Source organism: Microtus pennsylvanicus, chromosome 9 (genome assembly GCF_037038515.1).
Source record: "Microtus pennsylvanicus isolate mMicPen1 chromosome 9, mMicPen1.hap1, whole genome shotgun sequence".
In the NCBI taxonomy this organism is placed as follows: domain Eukaryota; kingdom Metazoa; phylum Chordata; class Mammalia; order Rodentia; family Cricetidae; genus Microtus; species Microtus pennsylvanicus.
In genome coordinates, this window is record NC_134587.1 from 50,212,279 (window position 1) to 50,229,645 (window position 17,367).

The 17,367-nt window shown below is 50.2% G+C and overlaps 1 protein-coding gene across 6 annotated transcripts in view; it reads right to left on the bottom strand.

Annotated features, from left to right (window-relative positions):
- Nucleotides 1-212: 212 nt before the first annotated feature.
- The window catches only part of Ggta1 (glycoprotein alpha-galactosyltransferase 1 (inactive)), an 83,759-nt gene continuing 66,604 nt past the window's right edge, over nucleotides 213-17,367 (bottom strand). For all 6 annotated transcript variants that reach the window (XM_075986008.1, XM_075986007.1, XM_075986002.1 and 3 more), the window contains 4 exons: nucleotides 15,915-15,980; nucleotides 14,856-14,957; nucleotides 9,361-9,498; nucleotides 213-2,696 (listed from right to left, as the gene is read on the bottom strand). In XM_075986008.1, coding sequence (XP_075842123.1) covers nucleotides 2,003-2,696; nucleotides 9,361-9,498; nucleotides 14,856-14,957; nucleotides 15,915-15,980 — 1,000 coding nt within the window. In that variant the 3' untranslated portion in view covers nucleotides 213-2,002. The remainder of the gene's footprint in view (nucleotides 2,697-9,360; nucleotides 9,499-14,855; nucleotides 14,958-15,914; nucleotides 15,981-17,367) is intronic.

Consider the following 17,367-nt stretch of genomic DNA (forward strand, 5'->3'; position numbering starts at 1 on the left):
CACACACACACACACACACACGGGAGAAAGGGAGACAGACAAGTCTGCTCTTTGTAGTCAGACAGGTCCAGGAGGTCACAGGAGGTCACAGGAGGTCATGAGAGCTTTTCTACAGCTAAGGTCCTAAAATCCTGCATGATTACAGACAATCATAACTGATCCTTTTGAACATATTTAGGAGAAGATACATAATTCATGACCAGACCAGAATATACTGAGAAAATAATTTATTCAATTGTAAACCAGAATTTTTATTCAAAAAATGTTTAAACATTATCTTTAATAACATCCTAAATTTACTCATTAAGGATTTAAATTTAGATAAACTTTAAAAAATCAAGAAATTCCCTCAAAACTTCTTCAGCTTTTTCCCACGCTTCAGAATCGATCGTTTCTTTGGTTCAGGACTTAGACATTCAACTCTCCCACTTCAGCCTGGTCCAGCAGCCTCTGCGGCAGGGAGGCGGAATCCAGGGCCGACGTGTGCTCTCCACTTCCTTTTGCAATGCCCACCAAGTTGGGAATTTTGTGGGGTTTTCTTGCTGCTGGGCACTTGACTTTTTCCTTTAACAACTGAAGAGCAAGAGGTGGTGCAAAGTAGACAAAATGTAAGGTGCTTTTTTATTGAAGCCCTTCACACTGTATGTCAATCAGTACAATGGCTTTTTAGATAAACTGCTTGAAAATGGAAACAGATGACAACTGGAAGACAAGCAAAATATAAATATATGCATATATGGAAATACGGCCCGACAGCCCCTTCACACTGACTGGTAAGTCACCATATGCAGCAGTGGTTTCAACCTTCCACATGCCTCGAGACTCTACTACAGCTCCTCATGCTGTGCTGACCCCAACCAAGAAATTATTTGTTGCTTCTTCATAACTATAATTTTGCTACTGTTACGAATGATAATGTAAATATCTGGTATGTAAGACATCCAAGGTGTGCCCACTGTAAGGGTCACAATGGAAGTTTGAGAACTACTGGTATAGATCTTCAGCGTCTCTCAGAAGAGGGGACTGAACGTCTAGCAGCTCAGTTACAGTGATGTTTCCGGTTGTTATAAATTCAGTACAGACGGCTGCTGCACCTGCATAGCGTAGACAAAGCAGGGGAAACGAGGTCACGTGACCGAGGGTTTTCTCTTCCTGTCAGTTCTCCAGGCGGGGAACCTTGAGGTTCAAAGCAGGTGGTAGGACCAGAAGATGACAGTGTCTTCCGGTGGAAAAGCATTCTCCCTCTCTAAAGCCATCCCCTCCCCTCACCAGTGTTCACCACTGAATATAACTTGGGCAAAACAAAACGCACCTTCCTTTCAATTTCTGCTAGTAGCCATTGTTAAGAACACTGCCTGCACCTGCAACTTAGCTCAGGCACAACCCCGTGCCATGTCCCTGCAGCGTAGTGCAGTCTCTAAGTGGTCAGCCCCACATTACTGGGACTCTGAACAGGTGCCACCACGATATGACCTTCTTCATGCACAGAAGCCAAACGATAACTGGGGCCTGGACCGCCCGTGGCCTGAAGCCACCAGCTGTGAAGTCCTCCTACGGTCTCCTGCTGTGACGTCTCTCTGCATTGCCCTAGCATCCCCACAACCAGGAAGACGGTGAACCGAGGGCACAGTGCACCCCACTCTGATCCAGCATTTCTCTTAGCACCCTATTTTCCAGTAAGCAGTCTAACATACTGGGTAGAACATTCTGGCTTTTTCTTTACCGAGGGCACATGAATTTTGATTTCGGCTTATGTAGTACTTTTCCCACTCCCAGGATATATAAGAAATCACTGTGAATTTACACTCGATCACTGACCATGCCTCTTTCTCACATGTTACAAGGCTCAAAGCTATACGGAGAAATAGTACATGTTTGCCATGTTGGTGGGCTTTGATTTTGATTTTTAAATTAACATTAACCATTATTACTTTTTTTTCTTTGAGGAATTAGCCAGAATAATTCTCTGTCAAATTTAGAAATCTACCGACCCAATCTGAGGTCAGACGTTACTCCTAACCAAATTATACTCTTTTGTCTGCCATGCTACCTTGACGTTTTTAATTTCCGAAGGCAAGCCTATGTGGTAGTCCCAGCAGTACTCTGGGGATAAGATTTTCGTGGGTTTGTTGGAAAGGAAATACTTGTTGAGGTGGCTCTCGTCGTGCCACTGCGCTTCGATGTCATTCCTCTTGTCCTGGAGGATCCCCTCGAAGCACTCCCGGGTGAGGTTGAGGATATGGATGGGTGTTCCTCCAAAAATGGCTGCGTGGTAATAAAAATCCCCCTGTCCAAATGGGATGTACGCTGCCGACAGCTCCCGCCTCTCATAGGTGAACTCGTCGTGATCGGCCTTGTACCACCAGGCCTGCAGCTGAGCTACCAACTGGCCCAGAGTCTCCACACCAAAACTGTCCTGGAAGACCTGGTCCACATCCATGCAGAAGAGGAAGTCGACCTCATGCTGTATGTGCGCCAGGATGTGGTCCCCGATGGTCTTCATGCGCATCATGCTGATGTCCTGCCACCTCCTCTCTGACTTGATCTCAAACACTTGCAGAGAGTACAGGGGACTCAGGTGGACGGCGGGCATTCTGGAGGCATCGTCCATCATGACATAAAATATGACCCTGTGGCCAACCATGAAGTACCTGTTAGCAGAGTCCAGGAAATCTTCCAAGTAGTGCTCAATGTACCTGAAACAGAGAGGAACACACTCAACCATGTGCCGTTATGATGTGGGAATCAGGTGCTCTGGATGTCACGTTTAGGAGGGGATTGTGCAGTGTATTTTATTTGTATTTTAATACTAGAGCTTGAGGATCAGGGTACAAAGCTAAGCCACTAGGGGCCAGGGAGTGGTGGCACATACCTTTAATCCCAGTGTCTGGGGGTCACACACCTTTAACCCCAGCACTAGGGAGACAGAAACAAGAGTGATATGGCTGGGCAGAGAGAGGAATACAGGGGCAGACACAGGAACTCACTGGAGAGTGGGGTCTGAGGATTCTGTATTAAGATTTAGTAGAGGTAAAAGGTCTCTCTAGTGGGTGGCTGCTTTGCTTTTCTGATCTTCAGCTTGGACCCCAGCATCTGTCTCTGGGTTTTTATTATTTGTGCCACAGGAATGACTTCTCCACACACCAGGTATGTGTTTGCATGTGGAGGAACACGTTAGCACAGCATCCTGGCTCCTCTGCACCAGCTGGTCCCCCAGTCCCTGGGGAAAGTGGAAACTTCTCCCACTGCCAACTTAGTAAGAACAACTGGGCATGCACAGTCCTGCCCTCTTGCTCCTGGAAGCTGGCCAGCCTGAGAGGTATGTGTTCCCAACTACTGAGTAAGTTTCATCCTGAGGCTCCGTTCCCATATTTAGAAGCCTGCCGTCAAAGGTGTACTTCAACAGCTCAAAAACGCCAGTGTTGTTGCCAGGCCAAACAGAAAGTATGTTGCCCAAGTCCACTAGCAATTCATAACATCCTTACCTTCTCTGTGTTAGGTTAAGTCTAAGCACAGCACCACCCCGTCCTCCTCTGTGATACAGGGTATGATGTGGAGGATGGAGATCTACTCCCATCAGCACTACCCTGACCTCTGTGATACAGGGAATGTGTGGAGGATGGAGATCTACTGCCATCAGCACCACCCTGTCCTCTGTGATACAGGGAATGTGCAGAAGATGGAGATCTACTCCCATCAGCACCACCCCGTCCTCTGTGATACAGGGAATGTGTGGAGGATGGAGATCTACTCCCATCAGCACCACCCCGTCCTCTGTGATACAGGGAATGTGTGGAGGATGGAGATCTACTCCCATCAGCACCACCCTGTCCTCTGTGATACAGGGAATGTGCAGAAGATGGAGATCTACTCCCATCAGCACCACCCCGTCCTCTGTGATACAGGGAATGTGTGGAGGATGGAGATCTACTCCCATCAGCACCACCCTGTCCTCTGTGATACAGGGTATGATGTGGAGAATGGAGATCTACTCCCATCAGCACCACCCCATCCTCTGTGATACAGGGAATGTGTGGAGGATGGAGATCTACTCCCATCAGCACCACCCTGTCCTCTGTGATACAGGGAATGTGTGGAGGATGGAGATCTACTGCCATCAGCACCACCCCGTCCTCTGTGATACAGGGAATGTGTGGAGGATGGAGATCTACTGCCATCAGCACCACCCCGTCCTCTGTGATACAGGGAATGTGTGGAGGATGGAGATCTACTCCCATCAGCACCACCCTGTCCTCTGTGATACAGGGTATGATGTGGAGGATGGAGATCTACTCCCATCAGCACCACCCTGTCCTCTGTGATACAGGGAATGTGTGGAGGATGGAGATCTACTGCCATCAGCACCACCCCGTCCTCTGTGATACAGGGAATGTGTGGAGGATGGAGATCTACTCCCATCAGCACCACCCCGTCCTCTGTGATACAGGGAATGTGTGGAGGATGGAGATCTACTGCCATCAGCACCACCCTGTCCTCTGTGATACAGGGTATGATGTGGAGGATGGAGATCTACTCCCATCAGCACCACCCTGTCCTCTGTGATACAGGGAATGTGTGGAGGATGGAGATCTACTCCCATCAGCACCACCCTGTCCTCTGTGATACAGGGTATGATGTGGAGGATGGAGATCTACTCCCATCAGCACCACCCTGTCCTCTGTGATACAGGGAATGTGTGGAGGATGGAGATCTACTCCCATCAGCACCACCCTGTCCTCTGTGATACAGGGAATGTGTGGAGGATGGAGATCTACTGCCATCAGCACCACCCCGTCCTCTGTGATACAGGGAATGTGTGGAGGATGGAGATCTACTGCCATCAGCACCACCCCGTCCTCTGTGATACAGGGAATGTGTGGAGGATGGAGATCTACTCTCACCAGCACCACCCCGTCCTCTGTGATACAGGGTATGATGTGGAGGATGAAGATCTACTCCCATCAGCACTACCCTGACCTCTGTGATACAGGGAATGTGTGGAGGATGGAGATCTACTCTCACCAGCACCACCCCATCCTCTGTGATACAGGGTATGATGTGGAGGATGAAGATCTACTCCCATCAGCACTACCCTGACCTCTGTGATACAGGGAATGTGTGGAGGATGGAGATCTACTCTCACCAGCACCACCCCATCCTCTGTGACACAGGGAATGTGTGGAGGATGGAGATCTACTCCCATCAGCACCACCCCGTCCTCTGTGATACAGGGAATGTATCAAAGATGGCCTTGAGCTTCTTATACTCCTGGTAAGATTGCAATGTGCCACAACGTCTGCAGACTTCATGGTGCCTGGGATCAAACCTAGAGCTCCACGCACACCGTGCAGTCAGCCGTGCTACAGCCTGGCTCTATTTTAACACTTATGTCTTTTTTAGATAGAGCTGAAAGTATTGAGAGTACCCACACACCTCCTGCCTAGACACATGCACAGCCTTCCCTACAGGGCCACCATGCCCCAGGTGGCAGGTTTGTGACAGCTGCCACACTTCCACTGATGCACACCTAGCTTATACTAAGGTTCATGCAGGGAAATGTACAAGCACAAAGTCAGCTACACCCAGAACAGCTTCACTCCTTAAGAGTCTTCTAGGCCCTTCTTTCCCCCTTCTCTCTCCCTCAGCTCCTCAGTCGCCAGTCTTGCTCCTGGTACTATAGCTTTGCCTCCTCCAGAAGCAGGAGCAGGATGCGTGGACCTGTCCTGGGTGACTGGTGCTTTGCTAGAACACCAAGAGCAAGGGCAGAAGAAAGAGCAGCCAGTTTACACTCACGCTACAGCCTACAGAAGTCAGAAGGAAAGAGCAGCCAGTGCACACTCACACTGCAGCCCATAGACGTCAGAAGGAAAGAGCCAGCCAGTTCACACTCACACTGTAGCCCACAGACGTCAGAAGGAAAGAGCAGCCAGTTCACACTCACACTACAACCCACAGAAGTCAGAAGGAAAGAGCAGCCAGTTCACACTCACACTGCAGCCCACAGAAGTCAGAAGGAAAGAACAGCCAGTTCACACTCACACTGCAGCCCACAGAAGTCAGAAGGAAAGAGCCAGTCAGTTCACACTCACACTGTAGCCCACAGACGTCAGAAGGAAAGAGTCAGCCAGTTCACACTCACACTGCAGCCCACAGACGTCAGAAGGAAAGAGCAGCCAGTTCACACTCACACTGCAGCCCATAGATGTCCGAAGGAAAGAACCATAGAAGTCAGGACAGAAACTCCAGCAGGGAGGAACCCGGAGGCAGAGCTGATGCAGAGGCCATGGAGGGTGCTGCTTACTGCCTTGCCCCCCATGGCTTGCTCAGCCTGCCTTACTATAGAACCCAGGACCACCAGCCCAGGATGGCACCACCCACAATGGAATGGGCCCTCCCTCATCAATCACTAATTAAGAAAATACCCTACAGTGAGATCTTATTGGAGGCATTTTCTCTCTGGTGACCCCAGCTGTGTCACGTGAAAGCCCCTCCTCTCTGGTGACTCCAGAGGTGACAGACACTGCCAGGACAAGAACCTTTCTGGAGTCTGTTCTTCACTTAGTGACAAGTGACAAAAAGTTCTCCATGCTTCCTGTGACTTCGTAGCTCACTTTTCAGCACTGAATAATATCTGGTTGTCTGAACTGACCACAGCTCATTCTTACATTCACCTGTAAAGGGAACACTTGTTGGCTTCCAAGTTTTAGCAATTATGAAGAAAGCTCCTAAAAATACCTATATGCAGGCTTTTGTGTAGACATGTTTTCAACTCACTTGGATTAACACCAAGGAATGTGATCGCTAGATTATGATAAGAACATGTTCAGTTTTGAAGCAACTGACAAAATTTCTTCCAAAGTGGCAGCGCCAATTTTGTATTCCCACTAGCAATAAACAAGGCTTCCGAATGCTTTCTGTATTTCCCAACATTTGGTATTGTTGATTTTTTGCCATTCTAATAAATGAGATACATCAATTTGACTTTTTTCTCATTCAGGTGATTCCAGTGATGTCTACAGACTGCCTTCCTGAGATACACCAAGGAGACTACAGAGATGAGAAGTCAGACGGCCCCTTTCCGAACCTCCAACTTATACCCAGAGAATACAGACCACAGTCAGTTTACTGAGCACACAACCAGCCAGTCGCAGCGCTCTGAATGCAATCATGATTGGTAGTGTTTTCTTTTGTTTGTTTTTATCAACACTTGGGTTGTTCTCTGCCATTGAAATAAACTGTACTTTTCCTGTTGGCACTGGGAAGTCCCAGGGTTTCTAGTTCTGATTCTGTAGGTGGGCAAATACATCCCAGTGGTAAAAGAGGTCAGGACAGACTTCCGTGTGTGTGTGTGTGTGTGTGTGTGTGTGTAGGAGGGGGAATCACTGTGACATAGAGGTTAAAGTATAACAGGTGACTCCAGGCAAACCTCACATCTCCCTGTAGGCATTGCTCCAGAAAAGTGCAGTCACCACTGCGGCCTTGCCTAGCAGGGAGCACTGTGGCCTTGCCTACCTGGGAGCACTGCGGCCTTGCCTAGCCGGGAGCACTGTGGCCTTGCCTACCTGGGAGCACTGCAGACTTGCCTAGCCAGGAGCACTGTGGCCTTGCCTAGCCGGGAGCACTGCAGACTTGCCTACCTGGGAGCACTGCGGCCTTGCCTAGCCAGGAGCACTGCGGCCTTGCCTACCTGGGAGCACTGCGGCCTTGCCTAGCCAGGAGCACTGTGGCCTTGCCTACCTGGGAGCACTGCGGCCTTGCCTAGCCGGGAGCACTGCGGCCTTGCCTACCTGGGAGCACTGCAGACTTGCCTAGCTTGGGGGCACAGCTCTCATCAGGATGTGGGATGGACTCAAGGGCTTTTTTGTTGTTTTGTTTTTTGTTTTCCCCGCAAAGTTGTGATTGGATGGTTGATAGCATCGTGGGACAGTGAGTTCATTCTGTTCTTTGGGGGAACATCAGGATTCAATCAATGTGAAATATGACTGTTTTATCCCTGCTGGGCCGGACAGGTGTGCTGAGTTGAGCCTTGAAACCCACCGCTAAACAACACAAATTCTGAAACATCCAAACCACACAGCCACTGTTTCCCACTGGCATGCCATTAGTCCTCAGGGGCTCAGCACACTGAACAATGCTGGAACTTCCCAAAGACGGCACTGTGGGGTCCTGTGACATCATCACAGTGCCTTCTCTTAGGTCCTTGTCAAAGCTCAAGGTCAGGCCAGCCTGCTCCTTCTACTCCTTTCGAACAGGGCAGGGGACTCAACCTCTTGCTGGCGGTGTAGCTTTCTCAGAAGAGGGAGCAACACAGAGGCCAGAGGGCAGAAAAAGCAACACAACCCAGAAGACTTCTCAGTATGGACGGGTACTTGTGCCAAACCGGAAGGCTTGAGTTGGACCCCCAGAACCTACACAGTGGGAGAAGAGAGCCAACTCCAGAAAATCGTCCTCTGACCTACACACACATATTAGATACAAAAATTAAAAAAAGAAGCCCGCCCCCATGCTCTCCAGTATGCCTTACTTTGTTGGTAGCTCTTTCATAATCCTCACTCAGCCTTTCTTAAAACATCCTTAAAAACACAACTCTGCCTCAAAAAAAAAAAAGAAGAAGAAAGGAGAAAAAAGAAAAAAAAGAAAAATCAAATCTAATATTTTATTTAGGGGAAAATGTTTAATTCACTAGGAAAGCAAAATGGGTTATACTTTAAAACCAATAGCTCGGCCCAAGCTTCATGTAAGGATGAGTACAACTTCTCTGCATCAAATGTTCTGAATGCGGAAATGGAAGCTGCCGCAGCCAGAACCGGTCCCATCTCAGCAGGTTCAGTGGTTACTGAAACGCCAGCTAAGGTGAGAGACTGGCCAAGGAAGGGGCCAGCAAGACCCATGGCGACTGTCCCTGAATCCTGATATCTTCAGGATGATCAGGTAGACAGGACCAGAAGAACCCAGGGAAGAACATGGAGGTCACAGTGCACACAGCCCACTCCCAGAACTTCTGCAACCCCTGTCCTTGGCCCTGAGCGCTAAGAGCACAGGAAGAGCGCTTATGTCCCAGCCAGCCAGCAGCTGGTGTTTGCTGCTCCCTCGGAAAGCCCTGGCGGTCAGGGGGTGGGCGGTGGGCATGCTGCTGGCTCTGGGTCCCAGTGGCATTGAAGACAGTTTCCCTCCCCTCCGAGGCGGGAATGGGTGGGCTTACCTACTCTTGATTTTGTTCCTCCCCTTCATGGAAAGGGAGATAGAAGTCTCCTGCCCAGCAACTTAGAGAAAGTAGCTTCTGTGGGCTACAGGTCCCTCACAAAGGCTTTGATGGTACAACAACAAAAATATCAAGGGCAAGTTTGTCAGTTTGCTTACTTTCCCACGGCAAAAACCGTCAGCCCCACGGTGATTTTCTGTCTGGCGTAATGCTTTTCCAGCCGGGCTCTGTTGTAAGTGCCTTCCCACACAATCGGCGCCTTCCACGGGGTCAGCGTCAAAACCTCCGGGCGGTTCCTGGTGACAAAGAGGGCAACACTGTGGGTCAGAACCTCCATGCTAAGGTGAGAGACTGGTTAAGGAAGAGGAGGCTAGCAAGATCCTCGGCAGCTGTCCCTGGATCCTAACTGAAGCTTCATCTCAGAATGCTTGGCGAGGAGGTGTGACCTTCGCACGGGCCGCACTGCGTGTGCTCAGGCACCTTCTCGGATTCTCATCATAAGACACTGTCTACTCTTGTAGCCAAGACTGACCCCAAGCTCCCCCGTCAAGGATCACTTCATCTTCCAAGTACTGAGTACTTCCAAGGACTTTATCTTCCAAGTACTGAGGTTATAGGCGGGTACCCACAAACTGCCTTTAGGAGGTACTGGGAGTAGAACTCAGGTCCCATGAACGATTATCCCGGCACCTTTGCATTTCTCTCCAGCCCTAACTGACATGTTTGGGTTGTTAATTGCCCTTGAGAATATCATCAGGGTCTAAGAAGACCCTAAGATGTGATGCAGGGGGATGAGAGAAAGAAGCTGGAGCTGAGAGACAAAGGCCTCTTCCTGTTTGCCCCATACTGGGGGGGGGGGGGAGCTGATGGTGTCATCAGCCTGCAGGGTAACACACTCTGGAGATGTGTGTCCCTCCCTTAGGCTTGTAGGCTATTGAGATGTGTACCTGGAGACTTCTCCAGGAGACTCCTGCTGTGGGAAGAGAAAAACTCAGGCTTTTAGCAGCCAGAGGGGGAGCTTCTCTCGCTAGGACAAGGTCTCAGAAGTTCTAACAACTTGTGAAACCACGCAGGCCAGGCTGCTGTGGGGACAAGGATGGCTCAATGGTGGGCGGGACCGTGCATCTACCGGTCAGTTACGCACACTCTTGCCAGTACTTAAATGACAGTCAGTGCCCCCAAAGACAGGGCCGGGGGTGTTACTAAAATTTTTATGTGTTCCTCTCCCCAAAATGGCCACATCACATGATCCCTATCCTCTCATTTTCACTATTCTCGCACTTTAAGAATCTTAAAAACCTTTGCACATGTGGGAAGCATTGTCTGTATGCATGTCTGCATGTATGTAAGTGCAATGTGTGTACACTCAAGGTTGATGTTGGCAGTCTTTATCCCCTGAGACAGGGTCTCTCAAATGAACGCAGAGTTCATCAGTGTGGACTAGTCTCCCCACTCAGCTGATCTGGGGATCCAGTCTCCCCTGAGCAGTGACTCTCCGGCAGGCTGTCACACCCAGCCAGCATCTCACACAGCTGCTGGCGGTCTGAACTCTCCCTAGAGCAGAGCAAGAGCTTCATCCACACATCCTCTCTCCAGTCCTAGTCCTGTCTCTCCCGTCAGTGCATCGTCAGGGCTGCTCTGGACACTGAAGTCACCAACTCCACTTACAGAACACAGAATGTCCCGAAAGGGAGGGACTTCCTGGAGCGGAGCACAGGCGCGGCCGGCCGGAGAGCAGGACTCTGGCAAAGACCCTTTCCCCTGCCCACAGTCTCTTCACTGGGAACACAGAAGTGAGCAGGAGGCTTGTTTTCATACTCAGAAAGCTCAAAGGAGACAAAAACACCAACAGGGAGCCAGGCAGGGAGCAACAGTGCCTCCGAAGGCTGAGAGCAGGACAGGAGGCAGCAGAGCCGAGCAGGGAGGGATCGAGGCGGGACTGCAGGGTAGACTCAGAGTGAAGTACAGACGACAGGCCCTGGCTTGGTGGAATACACCCTGACCAAGTTTGCTTGGCTGTGCACAGTGTTTCCTGGTATTTAAACCCAAAGAGCACCAGCTCCTGGGGTGACACCTGCCCGTGTGGTCCTGGCCCTACTTGTGCTTCACGGGGGGGGGGGAGCTACCAATGGGGCGGTGAGTGGGTCTGGAGGGAGACTGAGACAGGACATGCACTGATGCTCCCTGGCTGCAGGCACGCGGCCCTGCTGCTGGAAGGAGTCTGGGCAACTGTCCCCTGCTCCTTCCACAGCAGCTGGAGGCCAAGTGTGCACTGGCTTGTGCCTGCCATCATCACAGCTGCCGTGCGCTCCAGAGAGCCTGAGGCAGAGTGAGGAACAGGCCCAGCACCAGGCTCTGCTCTTGAGATGACCTTGCCCCACCCCCACCCCAGGCTGTGTTGCCTCTTCCTTCCCAGGACCACTGAAAGTACCTCTTCTTGGTGTAGTGGCAGGGCAGGGAAAGACCACTGGCCACCTGCTCTCCTGGCCACCTGGTGCCAGCACACCTGCTGCAGTGTGCACACCAGGTGCGTGGGGACCCTTCTGCCATGAGGGATGACACAGTGGACTCTGTCAACCCTAGCCGGGCTCGTCCTTATCATGGGCCTGTGACATGCTGTATCCATCATCCAGCATGAAAAGCAAAGCCAGAGAAAGCCATGTAACTGGCCACGGATATTGACAATTACATAGACGCACGCGGAGCACGTCCTGCGAGTCTTGGCACCGTGTGTTTCTCTGAGGCAGGTCACATCTGGTCAACTCTACCCAGCAACTCATTAGGCAGTATTATCTGCCAGTGCTCTGAACCAGATCTGCAGGGGTCACATTATGTCAACACCATGTGCAAGCAACTAATTGGCTCCTAGCTAATCAATGGAGGACTTGGAACAGGAAGGTTAAGTAATTAGCCTGAAGTCACACAGCTACTAAGGGTTTGGAAAGCTGAGACTCGAACCCAGAGAGTCCTTCTCTGGAGTCCAGTGCTTTGCGCCCCAGTCTCTACTGCTCCTTGGATGGACACTTGCAACCCCGGGTTTGCCTTTGTCCATGGTGGCTGCTGTGGCGTCTTGTCAGTGCTGACGTGCTGAGCCTCTGTGTGGCTGTGTTAGGCACTCGCAGGCCCGGCTTTGTTGGAGCTCTCTTTAGAGCTTTGCCCTGGCGATATTTAGTCCTGTTGTAGTCTTGCTTTACTGAATGACAGGATTTCAAAACAAAAAGGAAATAAACATACACAGATTCCATTTCTCAAACCCGGCATTTGTGAACTTCACCTCCCTCATGGACCACAGCCTTGTTTGCGGGTGGTAGTCTTGGCTTGTCAAGGAAGGACATCCCAGGAGCCGACCAAGCCAGCATCCGCAGTCAGTCCTGATGCTGCGTACGAGCCACAACATTATGTGCTATTGTATGAGCAGGCAGTAAGTCTCCTTAATGGAAAGTGGGGGCGGGCACACATTTAACGTTTCCTCCTGTGTACCAGGGGCTAAGAACAAGCCTTTCACTCCTGCATAGAATCTCAGCCCCAGCCACTGCCAGCACCCACTTTACAAGTGAGGCCATGAGGGGAGGGGACTGAAGCCAAACTGAAGTTAAGCACTGGCCCACAGAAATGACACCTAGTCCTTCCCTTTGAGAACCCGAGTCCCAGTGAGTGCCCAGCCTGCCGGCACCCTCAGCCACATGGCCTCTCAGGCCCCACCTTCTAGAAGCCGAGTAAGAATCCCAGCGATCACTTTGGATACTTGAGCAGGAAGACAAAACAGCACTATTAAAAATTAATGCTAAATTAAAAATCCAAACATTCCACTTCCCAGCAGTTAATTGCTGGGTTCCACTGACAAGCCCAGCATGTTGGCCACCCTTGACTGAGAAGCCAGACAGCCTGGAAGTGCAGGTGAGGAGGTGGTGGGAGGATGAGGGGGAGGCCAGCTTCCAGGAGCAACCTGTGCATGAGGCAACTTAGTCATCAAATCCTGCAGCCCCATCCCCCAAGGAAACCACCGCAATACTATCCTATCGACTGCCTTAGCCAAGATCAAACAGAGTTCTAAAAGGAGGGAGGAAAAGTACCTTCCTTCTGAATGGGCACTCAGCACTGTGTGACCTCAGCACCCAGCTCCACCACACACAGCAAAAGCGTCCAGAAAAATCACAGAGCTCCTGGGGGGAAGAATGGGTCTAGGGAGTTGGTTTTCAATTGCATGTCTTTATGCACAGGGACATTAATGGTGGCCAGAGGAAGTATTGAAATCCCGTGAATTAGGCCAGCAAGACAGCTCACCAGGCAAAGACACTTACAGGAACCCTGACAAGGAGAGATTGATTCCCCAGAACCCACAGAGTGGAGGGCGAGAACCAGCTCCCACCGCTGTCCTCCGACTTCTCCATGCTCACAAGTAAGGCAGTATTTAAAACTCTTAGGAACCACATAGTAGACTGAAGAAAAGATGCGGGACAGCATCACCCAAAGAGCACGGCAGCCTGAGCAGGGGTGTGGCTGCGGAGTGGAGAGAGCTGCGGAGAGAATTGGGAACAAGAACCGATAAAAGAAGGAAGCCGTGGTGGACGAGGAGCAGCTCTTCCACGCTCAGACTGTTTGCTGAGACCAGAAGTGAGAAGCAGGGCGAGGTGGAATTGAGAAATCCGTGTAGGTCGCATGAAACAAACAGAGATGGCAGGCGGGCAGGCAGATACAGGTCAGGGCTCAGACACGGCTGGGAGAGTCAGCGTCTCCAGGCTACCGGATGCCAGGAAGTGGAGAGAGGCATAATGGAAAACAGAGCACGGAGAATCTGCCATGTGGAAATGCGCAGAAACTCCTGGGCAGGAAGACGGAAAGCAGGCATGGTGATGTGGAAATACGCATGCCCTGCTGTGTACTGGCTCTGCGGGAGTTCACAGGGAGGTGCACATTCATGTGACATAAACATGCGCATTTACTCATTCATTCTTTCACCGTTCCTCATCCATGAAATAGATTTTGGAATCTTGGGAAGGTTTCAATGCGATGGCGGTTCAAGCCAATACTCTTTGTGTGTGTGTGTGTGTGTGTGTGTGTGTGTGCGCACGCGCATGTGTATGTAGACATGTGTATGCATGTGTATGTGCGTATATGCATGCTACTGCATCTGGCTTTACATGGCTTCTAGGGATCTAAACTCCAGTCCTCACACCAGCATGGCGCCAAGTCCCTAGTTCCTGTTTTGTTCTACAAGCCGGTTTAGGCTAGTTTCTGAAAACATGAGTAGGTAATGACTACAAGAGTGGAAAATCTGAGCTACCATATCCTAATTTCTGAAGAACACTGGTTGCTTGCTTGTGTGATGGGTGAACTCACGGCCCTGAATTCCTCAGCTCAGGAATCCTATGCCACAGAGTTAACTGACTCTACAGAGCCTCTCCTTGGCCCACCCCAGACCCTGCAGAGGTCCATACCATCCTACGTGGCCTATGTGCTCTCCCTACCACTGGCCATTTCTTGCTGCAGTTACCACAGTGCTCAGTCCGTTTGGTTCCAAGAACCCAGACCGCAGTCTCTTAGCCCAAGTCCACGGATGAAGGTCTAATGGATGCTAAGACACCCCTCTCCCAGGGGACCACACTTGGTGTGCCCCAGCCCCGACTTCAGCACACGCAGTCTCTGTCCTTACTTTGGGCTAAACCAGTCCCACAGCGGAAGCTCTTCACTGCTGTCTTCATTTCGCACCTTTTCTCTCCCTCCTTCTAGGGCTTCTTCTCGATAACTGTGGGTCCTGTGTACAAAGAGAAAGAGGCCAGGTGAGGCCAGGCGGCTGGCGGCGGGGACTCTTTCGAGACTCGGGGCTCAGGAGAATGCATCACTCGGGGCACTACACGCTGATTCTCATAATCCAGGCAAAGGTACAACATCTGTCTCTCTTGCCACTGGTCAGCAGTTAGGTTTCAATGACCCTGCAACTCTCAGTTATTCCAGGAGTAGGACATCGCTCCAAGGAATGAATGTCCTATTGAAATGTCTATTCTGAAATTTAAACTTCAGTCTTAATTTCACCCTTAACTGGAGAAAGGGAACTGGAGGGAGGGAGGGAGGGAGGGAGGCAGGGAGGGAGGGAGGCAAGCGGACTCGGAAGCCCACCTGCAAGGTAGATTCCTCTGAACTAGATGGCTCCTTCAGTCAAACTGCTTGTCAGGAAAGCCTGATAATCTGAGTCTGACCTCCAGAACCCACAGTGGGAAGACAGAATCGCTGTCTCCTGAAAGTTGTCTTCTGACCTCATATGTGCTGTGGTAAACATGTATCTACATTCATGCACAGATCACACACACACCACACACATACTCACATCACATACACTACACACATAATTCACACACATATCACACATACACATTCATACACACACCACACACACATCCACATCACACACATCACTCATACACACACACTCATCACACGCATACACACATCACACATACAATCATATATATCACACACATATAAACACTATACACATATATCACACATAAATACACACACATATACACATCACACAGCCACATACAACATATACACATCACACACACATCATACAGAGCACACACACAACAACAATAGAAATTAAAAACAAAACAAAAGAGACTCCTTGAATGAGTTCAGTAAGCCAGAGAGAGTGATTGAGAAAGCCATGGCTGAGTGTTAGGGATGGAGGGACCCATCCCGACCCCCTTACCTATTGTTAAACCAGTTCGGGAGCCACCATTCCCTCGGGCTGCTGCTGTCACCAACCTCTGGGGTTCTAGGAAATGTAAAAGAACAGAAACACTTTTAGAAAACGAGGCGGTCCCCAGCTGGATGGAGGGAGTTTCCAACATTTTTTTAAGTGTCCAATACGACTATTAAAAGTGAACAGGGAGAAGCAAAAGTGTGAACTACAAGGGAGGGACAGACCCAAGGAGCCTCAGCTGTCCCCTTTCAGGAAGCCCCCAGCACTCGGTAGGGACCAATCAGACACACAGCCTGGGGTCCAGGGCTCTGCTTGCTAACGGAGTACCTGTGGTGATGATCGGTGAAACGGCACACATGTAGGAGCTCGGTAAAATGAACATGGCTGTAATGAGGGGTAATCTTCTTTAAATTATCTATTTTTATTTCATGTGCATCGCTGTTTTTGCCTGCACGTATGTCCATATAAGAGTGTTGGATCCCCTGGAACTGGAGCTACAGACAGTTGTGAGCTGCCATGTGTGTGCTGGGAATTGAACCTAGTTCCTCTGGAAGAGCAACCAGTGCTCTTAATCACTGAGCCATCTGCCCAGTCCTTTGGGGGTAATCTTAATTAAACAACAACAACAAACCATGCACTGTCCCAAGAACGATAGTGCAAGTGTGCATGCATGCATGCATGCGTGTGTGTGCCTGTGTGTGTGTTATGAAAGGCCAGTCTGAGAAAAAACCCAGTTGCCCAATCAGCGACAGCTTTGGGAAGTCCGAGGATTGCCAAAGCAGAAGTTAGAGAACCAGTTAAAACCAGTTTAGCCCCAACTTGAGACAGTTTGCATATTCTCTTTCACTGTGAAAGTTTCTAATTTGGGGTCTCTAGGATGAGAAAAGGGGGGACGATGGGTAAGGTGGCAAGGTGACCCTGAAACAGGGACACAGTATTAATGGGGAGAGGGGTCTGTTGTGCAGCTGAGGCTAACCCTCCCACTTGGCCTTTGCTGAGATGACAGGCACACTGCACCCTTCCTGGTTACGAAACCCGCCACAGAGTTCATCTGGAGGTGTCTGTGATGATCAATGACTAACGGTGTGGTTATAGGTGGGAAACAACGCAAGAATGAAAATCACAGGAAACAGAAAGGCCAGCAAGATGTCTCAGTGAGTAAAGAGGCTGGCCACCAAGTCTGAGGACCCGAGTTCAATTCCTGGAACCCAGAAGGTGGAAGAAACATACCAAGATATCCTCTGATCATCACATGTACACACGCATGCCTACAAGCATGTGCACACACAGACACCCCCCACAACACAGACACATAAATTTTTAAATTCCCTGGTGGCTGGGAATACTGCTCTGAAGGCAAAGCACTTGTTTCAGAGCACGAGGACCTGCATTCTGACCCCCAGCACCACACGGAAGTCAGAGAACGGCCTGCATCTAGAATCCCGCTCTCAGTGGGGAT